This window comes from Cyprinodon variegatus, unplaced genomic scaffold (genome assembly GCF_000732505.1).
Source record: "Cyprinodon variegatus isolate N-32 unplaced genomic scaffold, C_variegatus-1.0 Scaffold291, whole genome shotgun sequence".
In the NCBI taxonomy this organism is placed as follows: Eukaryota; Metazoa; Chordata; class Actinopteri; order Cyprinodontiformes; family Cyprinodontidae; genus Cyprinodon; species Cyprinodon variegatus.
Window position 1 is genome coordinate 956664 of NW_015150744.1, and position 9459 is coordinate 966122.

The following is a 9459-nucleotide window of genomic DNA, read 5'->3' on the forward strand; positions in this document are numbered from 1 at the left end:
AACACACGCGAATCGAACCGAGACAGTTGAACCAAACGGTTCGGACGGTTTTCATAAACCGTTCCATCCCTAATGCAAGTACAAGTAAGCTATTTTTCATTCAAACTTTTCAGTAAAGTCCTGCAGCAATGCACCCTGAACTTTCAATCTTATGAACAAACTGTAACCCTGGAGTGAAACATCAAAGTGTTTATAGGTAGTGCAAAGGAAAATAGAAATATATACGTAAACGGAATATTTGTTAAAAGCAATTGCAACTCTGATGTTTTACTAAATTGATTCAGCCCTGATTAAAACTGGATAAAAATTGGCGTTCCTTGTCTTTCCAGTCTAAAATAATGATTTAGCATTCATTTCTTTATCATTGAGTCACAAGACATGTGTGAGGAAGGATCGGCCACACAGAATCTCTGTCTGCAAACCGGTACGACTCAAAGCTGCTGCCACAGAACCTTCCTCTCTTCCCCCTCATATCCTCTGTCTCTGGTAAAGACAGTCCTTCGCCTCATCCAACTCCTCCATCTCTACACTAACATCAGTAGAATTGCTCCGCTCGCCATGTTTGTGTTGATGTAATCACCAGTGTGCCACATCTGAAACATTTCATTTGCCTGCTTACTTGATAAAATGCCAGCCTGTTTTCCACTGATGCCATTATTGTTGAGGTCAACAACATATAGCAGGAATCATTAGAAATCATGTCGCTAAGAAACGCATCACTACCCAAGTTTTGCATAAAAAAGCAAACTTGTGCCTCCCCCCTAATGGAACGGATCTATGCACACTGGAGCTCTACCGTTAAATTAGCAGGTATGATATTAGGTTTGGACCCTGTAAATTTTGGGGTCAGTTTTAACCCATATATCAGTTCTGGTCTCATTCACACATGACCTTGACCCAGTAAATTACTGGATAAGATAAGGAAAAACATGAAAATCCTCATTTAACAATGATTTACTCTAAACTGCATTGATAAATTCTGTTAATTTTATTATCAAAAATATTTTTAAGTATAAATATGTATGAGTTCTACAGACTTTGAGGTGTTTTAATGAGCTTGGGAAGTTTCTTCTGCACAAAAACAGAACTTTCAATGATCGTAAACATTTGTTTCATCTGAAAAGACAAATTTCTTTTAGGGTTTTGCATTTAACTAATACAAGTTGTATAATAACAAATTAATTCTTATCTATAGCTCTTTATTGGACGAGTCCTAGTTCTGCCATAAAATCCCCACATTTGTATTTCATTAATTGTTAACTTCCGATTTAATCCTTCTTAAAATATGTTGTCTTTTTTAATTTTCCTCCATGGAGGCAGGTAAAAGTGTAATTAAAGAATATTCTGTGGAATATTCTTTATAATTGTCATGTTTGGTTTTGTTGCTATTGTAATAAATACAGAATTGTATCAAAGAATATATGTTTATATGCTGAACAACTATAAAGATGAAACATTAATACAAAAAAGTTTATATAATAAAAAAAAAATCTGCAATTTGTTTGTTATTAATATTAAGTCAATTATGACCATTTATGCAAATAATCATTAGTTACTGTTATAATTGAATGACTGCTGCTGCCAAAGAACATTTAGTGATATAAGTTCCAGGCATTTATTAAATGAAGTAATTAAGTTGAGTGCACATCAAATGAAAAAAAAAAACAGTATCGTCAGCATGCAGCATGGTGGTGGTAGTGTCATGATGAGGGTATGCTTTTCTTTTACAACTGAAGGAGTGAAAGTATTAAGAAAATGGGTAGGAGTACCTTGTTGAGGACTAGGATCGCTGGGATATGCGGATGCTGCGCCAGACATTTCAGCACCTCAAACTCCAGCCTGGAGCACATCCATCTGTCTGAGACGTCCACCATGACAACCACTGGAAATAAACACAGATGCTCAAACTTTTAAACCACCACTCACTACAAACAGAGAGGTGAAGCTCAGGTCTGGTCTCATACTCAGGTCAGCTTCTTTGACGGTGGTCCAGGGGTCCACAAGCAGGGATTTCTCCAGCTGATGCCTGTGGAATCAGAAGGTCCAGTCATGAATTAAGACACCAAAGAAACATTAAATAGCAGAAACTCAGTGAACAAAGAAACACCTTTTGGCTTTTGATGGTGTGGTGAGACCAGGGGTGTCCAGCAAGATCTGTGGAATAAACCCCAACAAATTAACGCAGGCCTTTGAAATCTTCGGCTAAAATCTTTGATGAAGCTCTTACAATCTGTGTGTCGGTCTCCGTTAGGACACCAAGTGCGCGTGAACGAGTCGTGTGAACTTTCTTGGACACAGCAAACACCTTTAAGCAACGAGGAGAGACTTGTTAGCACCACCTCCCACGCAGATGAAAGGATTGCAGGTTTAAAAGACGGATGAAGACCTTTCTGCCAAGAAGCTGATTGGACAGCGTGGACTTCCCGGCATTTGGAGCTCCGATTATAGCCACTCTCAACACCTTTGAGTCAGGAGGCTGATCTGGATGTCTCAGCAACAAGGATACCTGTTCACCTTTAAAGATGCAATGCACAGGAAGATAATTAGAGAGAAAATGAACAGCGTGTTAGATCGGTGACAGGATGACATCAGCACTTTTTAAAAGAAAATAAAGCCGGGCCTGCACAATCAGATCCGTAAATCTCTGAGGCAGCAGTCTGCTTACTGCTGTCTGGAGGTACTGAGGCTGGATGGTGATGAATGCTGCCGTCAGTCTCTGCTGCTTTGCCTTTCATCAGTCCGCTGAGAAATGCTTCAGATGTAATAAAACAAGCGGGGGTGAAGATGAATCCGGGCCTCCCGCCTCGGCTGCAGGCGGCGCTTCCTGTTAAGACATCAAAATCTCTGTGACTTTGGTGTCGGCACTACAGCGAGATGACCGATTACGCTTCCTGGATACTAATTGATTTGACACATTATAAGGATCTATTCACAGGTTCCTTGTTAAAAACGCCTTTGCTAAAATTAATCAAAAAAACTGCTTATTCTCATGAAGTAGGTGCTGAAAAATGCATGAAGTCATCAATGTTTCTTAGGGTTCTTTTTCATAAAAATCTTCCTCTTGTAGCGGTTCCTTCTTTGCTACAGCAGATCATCATCTTCCATTTCATCCAATCACCTCCGTCACCCCAAACCGCGACATATCCTTAGTTACAAGCCTCCTCAGCTGGATCATCCCTCTTTATTCCAGAGTAGGATTGCAACTAATGACTATTTTGCTAATCGATTCTCTTTTTGATTCATTGATAAATAATTGGAAGGAAAAAGGTTCCTTAAAGAAGACTTTAAACAGAATTTAATCTATGTGAAGCTAAAACTGTGCCCTTTGACGACTTATGGATTGAGCATGTAAACGGAAAGGTTTTTCTTCTTAAATGCACAATATTTATACGTTTTTTTTTTTTTTACATTTTTGGTAAAATAATTGCTTTGTGTGGCTCTCTTTCAGCTAAAGGCATGTTTTAGAGTCTCTATACCCAAGTTAACGATTAATGATTACTAAATTAGTTATAAGTATGCAAATAATTGATTAATCTCTGTTAATGCGATTATTTGTTTCAGCCCCATTCCAGAGTGTACCTCCAATTCCCACATCCTCATTTACTCTTCCTTTAATTTACTATTACAGCCATACTATTGGTTAGTACGTTTGGTGTAATACCTGAAAGTCACAGTGGGGTGTGTCATATGTTTAAAAGAAGTCACAGGTAACTTCTCAGCAGGTGTGCTGATTGCGGTGGAAATATACAGTTTTTGACCGTCGTTGTGGATGTTCTGTTTTAAACGTGTGTTGCAACCAGAAAGTGAATGCTTTGGGTGTAGATGGACTGAATGTAAAACAGAAAACGCATCTTGTTTGAGAGCAAAAAGGATCAATAAATGCTCAGAAATAATTTTCAAGCTTCATTCATTGGATCCAAGAAGGCAACGTGGCAACTAATTGCATGTCAGCGGCCCCTGAGTGGCTAAGGTTGTTTTTTTGTTTTCTTTGGAAATACAAGTCACTCCAATCGCAACATCATCTGCAAACATCATAATCTTTGGAGACTCGAGGCAATATCTGTACACCTGTCCATCAACACTGCAGCTAGGAACCCTTTTATGACACCAAAGTCCAGGGGACACGTCTTACTTTGGTGGGACATGCTGACAAACATTCATTTGTTTTTGTTTTTCCTCTTTCACCTTTTTAAAATGGGTCCAAGCTGCACAGACAATGTAATGCAGCTAAAATAGCTGCTCCTTGAACTCCAGCATAGCCCTGGGTTTAAATTATATAGTCACCCTATATGCCCCGACCAAAAAGACCCAAATCCAGTAGATTAGGATAAAATACATATTTACACTACAAGCATCCATCCCGATAGTATTGTTTAAGTACTTTTTGAGCCTAAATAGAACCGCAGCACCAGACACCACGAGCTGACATAAACAGATGTGGCGCCATCTATTGGCAGTCCTGCTGAACTACAAAAAACTGGTGGCCACTGAAGCAGCTACTAAATAAGTCCCGACTTTGCCTTGTTGACAACCCACAGCTAAGAGGAAAAGAATTAAATGAATTGCTACCAACAGTAGCATTATTAGTAAAGACATCCATGTTTCAATCAACTTTAGTTTCAGCATACTCCAACAGTCATCCTGCTTTCCCAGCACAGCTCCAGTTTTATTCCTCTTGGAATCAAGTGTATAGGACTTCCAGACCCGCTTGCCTCCATTGCTTCGGCTTGTTGACCAACTGTACGCATGAGCAGTGATGTAATCATAGATTGCTGTTATGTAAATATACACAGAACAACTATATTTACAAACAAATTAACCACAAACAAAACATTAAAGACAACATAGATATTACATCAGCAGGTTGACATTAAACAATGCATGCAACCACAGTCAGTTACTGTCGAAGAATTATGTGACTAAGTCTCTGCTTTGGTTCAACCCAAAGTTTTTTTCCACAAGAAACGTACATTAAATGAAAGCAGCAGGTTAATTTCCTCATTTTTATTTAATGAGGGGCCCATTTGCCTTCCTACTGTAAGTGAGCAACACCAGAGTTTTACTTGGAAGCAAAACAAATGCAGCATTTGTAAAGGCTGTTCAGATGAACTTTTGATCTGCCCAAAACAATTAAGACATCATGAAAACACAATCTCTGCTCTATTTAAAGCAGACAGATCACCTCCAAGTCTGTCACTTCTACCAAACACCTTACCCCTGTCTCACTTTCTTTATGAATGTCCTGCACCATTCTCACATACATCTCCACCACCTGACTGTGTCCTTTAGAATCACATATCTTCTCCTGTCACAATTTGTTGGCAATTTTTGGACCCAAATGTCCAAAACAAACAGATTCTGAATAAATTATTTAGAAAATTAAATATCAGGTTTTCTCCAACTAGTTCATTTTTTTTAACTGACATCCAAACAAGAGAAAAAACTAGTTTATTTCTTCCAAACACGATGCAAAACTTTGTGTGCTCTATGTTAAACCTCCCTCCCCAAATTAAAATGTTTTAAACTATTCTGGCCAAATCCAGTGAGCAAAAAGAATCATGACAGTTTGTTTAATATATGCTTAAGAGGCCCATCAAAAAGGCATGGGTCTGTCTGGATTTTTACATAATTAAAGACAAAATAGATTTTCCATTTTTTTAGCATGAGATGTAGAAGACGAAACCTTCACCTAAGCACAAATGGAGGAGGCTTTAAGGTCAGAAATTTTAGAAAAGTTGACATTTAAAGATCTTTTTTTAATCATCTTAAAACAATTTCCCTTAAACATATATTTTTTATTATGTTTAATTATAGTTTTATATTATGTTTGCATTGGTTTGTAACATAACCTTGACCTCTATTACACAATTTTTTCAACTTTTAAGCAGCACTTAACTTCCTACTTTGGTGTTGTTGACGTTTCATTTTCTTTTCAAATTTTAAAATGTGCAATAATTGCATTATTTTTGCTGTAATTAAAAAATTGATTTCATTTCAAGAGTTAAAATTTTCCTTTTTTTAAATCCAAATCTATCGTTAATAAACTTAATTACACTACAAAAAATATACAGTATCTTCTCAGACATGAGAAATCCAATCTTTTTGCTTTGTATAAACATCTTTCTTCACTTAATTTCAGCTATCAGACTGAACCCAACACGCTTTAAACTATTTCATACTGGTGAGTAAATACCACTGAATAATTACATATTTACAAGAGATGCACAATATCTTCGGCTGATAAAACTAAACATTGCAAAGAGTTTGTTCCACCAATAAAACACTGATATAAAAGAGGATTCTGCCTGCAGCACCACTTGGATATGTGCACCCAACTAATATATGCAACAGGACACATATGCTGAAGTAAAAATGTGGAGGATGGGAATGTTTTTGAGATTTTAGAAACAGATGATCAAGCTGGTTGCAATGTCTGCAAAGGCCTGGAGGGAGAAAACTAATTATTATCTCTGTAAGTAGGACTAGGAAAAGACATGTCAGTGTTGGTTATTAGCCAGTTGACTTATCAAATATGTGCATCCTTAATTCACCATGAAATAGAAAGAATATCAATGTCTAAGGAGCAAACTCTTTCTATTTAAATGGATCAAACCTTAACTTCTTTATAAAACATAACTTTTAATAGAATCCCCTGAAAAATACCCTAAAATCTCAAAGTGGATGGATCTAATTATTATGCATTATTCTTATTACTATCATTATGCAAACATACATTCCTTCTCAAACTGTAGATCTTAGTTAAATATGTGTAAAACTGTGACAATATACTAGTAAAATGACATTTAATACGACAAAACCGACTCAATACATAAATCACATGGAATAAATGACAATGAATGAATAAAATTTCATTCTACACAGAAATCTTTACAGCAGGGTCAAAATAAAAATAAACTACAACAAAAAGGCCTGATTTAGTTTAACTGAAGCATAGCTGGTGATTAAGAACAGTGTTACATTGTCTTTAAAGCGTCAAATAATTACTTTTAATGGCTAGGATAAAACAATCTGTCCATTAGTTCGCAATTGACGTGAAAGCCTCCATTAGCTACATCTTGTATTATCACAAATGACCCGCTGCTTTTATAAGGTTCATATATGTGTCCCTCCTTTAATGGCCTCAGATAAATGAGCAGAATAAAGCTTTAGTTAGCTCTGACCTGTAGCTAGAAGATGTGACGCATTTTCCAGCCGAGCAGACCCAACCAGCCGCCTGGAGAGGACGGCTCCGCCTCGGAGCAAACGACCGCATACCCTGAGAGCCATAAAGCTCCTAAACTCAAAACTGTTACACGTCAGATAATTAAACTCTAAATATAGCGACAAATGTGTGGCCCTTGTTTACATTCACATTGCCTAAACAGGGACGCCATGTTCACTTGACCAACGACCAACTGTTTCCGCTTTGAAGAGCGTCCCTACTGATTTCTGTTGAAAGCTACACCGCCCCCTAACGCATACCATGGGAACTGCAGTTCTCTACTGAATGCCTTGGCTGTTAGATGCTGGTGAAGATTGTCAGTCATCCAAGTCATAGCCATTCCGGAAAAGTTAAAAAAACAACAAAAAACAATCCACTGGACTTTGCTGTTAGATATTTGTTTTACTCAGAGGCGTAGCCAGAAAATTTTTATAAGGGTGGCCAGGCATTATCCAATGTAAACTGAGGGGTGGCCGAAAGTGGATAGGCACCAGAACCTCACAGTCACTCTATACTGTTCCAACAGAAAAATTAACAAGAAAAGCACCTATATTTTCTAAATAAAGAAAAACTATATTTTCCCACAACCTTTGCTAACAAATAGATTAATATATTCAAACATCCGATAAAAGGTATAGGGGATCAAATTCTTTCAGGTTTTGAGCTCTGAGAGAACATCTTTTCCATTTTCATTACTTACCTACTTTTATCAGTCATCATTCTACATAAAATTGATATTTACAAGCACTAATATCAACATAAATTAATAATAAGTTTGGATGAATAAAGTTATTTATCTATGATTTCACTGAAGAGTCATAGATGATTTGCAGAGACGCATCATTTTCTCTTTACCCCATAAAACACAAAATCTAGTTCTGAAAAGAGCATGAATTCTGTACTTATCATCTTTAATGAAAGTATATATTAGTTCTCATAATTAACCACAGTGTTTTTGTTGTCAAGTAATTGTAATATATAAAAATTAAAAATGTTTTGAATAGTCCACTTAAGAGTATTACTGCTGCCACCATCTATATTAGAGGGAAATAAAGGGTAGGGGTGACCAATGATTGGCTAAGGGTGGCCATGGCCAGCCCTGGCCCCCCATCTAGCTCCGCCCCTGGTTACACTTGATAACCCCGGATGAAAGGCAGACACATTTTACAGTGAATCGAAAGAAAGCAAGATTGTTGGATTTCTAGCCAGGTTAATTCAACCACTGATATATTATATCTAAAACTATAATCAGGCTCAGACTGGGAACGATTTTCAGCCCTTGCATTTTTTCATCTACACCGGCCCATTAATGGAAAGCATTTTAATTTTATCATAATTTAGTTTGTTGCAAGGATTTTACAGTTTGAAGAAATAGAAAAATGACACCATATACCAACCGTCACACGGATATGCATGAGAAGGAAGGGCTATATATACTGCATGCATCATTTAGGTACCGGTAGTTAATATTGTATTATTTCTTGAGCTTCTTGAGTTATTTACTGTCACAGGTAGAAGCTTCGGTTGGAGAGTAAGTGTTGGGGCCGGTATGATTTAAAGAGGGGCGGCCCTCGCATACTGAAATTAGGACGGGCCCACCAGGCAAATGTCCGGTATCACAGATTACCAGTCTGAGCATGACTATAATCTACCATTCTCAATACAAGAAATTGTGAGAAAAATGATAGAGTTTTGGTTAACATTAAAAAAATTAAGAGTTTACTGGTTAATTCATGCTGTACAAAGACACCTATTTTTGCAAACATATCCAGAAACACATTGCCTTTTCTCAACAGTCGCTGCAATTTATCCACTTCTGCTTCTATTATCTGATTAAGACAGAGAAGTATTTGAGTCTGGAAGACTTCCCTGCTGTATTGGCTCTCTGTAGATGCCTACTATCTGTGATCCAAGATTGTTTATCTTTTTGTTTTCTTAAATTCCTCATGAGGATCAAAGAATGATATATTCTATGTTGTCACATTCTTGCTCCCCTTTAACCCCTGCCGTACGTCCAGAGCAACCTTTCCTTAACCTGTATTGACGTATGGCTTATCCAGGCATATATTTACCTATGGAGCGCTTAGTCAGTCTTTACCTGGGGTAAGCAACTTTTTCAATAAGCTGATAACACATTCAGCTTCAAATTACGAAGAAGCAAGAAAAAAAAGGAATGTTGATCAAGAATGAAAGTCAGACAAACACAGTGATACAACCTGCAAAAGCTTTCATACCTG

General features: G+C 37.3%; 1 protein-coding gene across 1 annotated transcript in view; it reads right to left on the reverse strand.

Annotated features, from left to right (window-relative positions):
• eral1 (Era-like 12S mitochondrial rRNA chaperone 1) overlaps window positions 1–7405 on the reverse strand; it is a 16808-nt gene extending 9403 nt beyond the window's left edge. Inside the window, exons 1-7 of the mRNA XM_015383642.1 lie at window positions 7182–7405; window positions 2666–2824; window positions 2387–2514; window positions 2228–2305; window positions 2108–2154; window positions 1965–2026; window positions 1770–1882 (exon numbers count right to left, since the gene is read on the reverse strand). Coding sequence (XP_015239128.1) covers window positions 1770–1882; window positions 1965–2026; window positions 2108–2154; window positions 2228–2305; window positions 2387–2514; window positions 2666–2824; window positions 7182–7287 — 693 coding nt within the window. The 5' untranslated portion in view covers window positions 7288–7405. The remainder of the gene's footprint in view (window positions 1–1769; window positions 1883–1964; window positions 2027–2107; window positions 2155–2227; window positions 2306–2386; window positions 2515–2665; window positions 2825–7181) is intronic.
• Between the last annotated feature and the right edge of the window lie 2054 nt (window positions 7406–9459).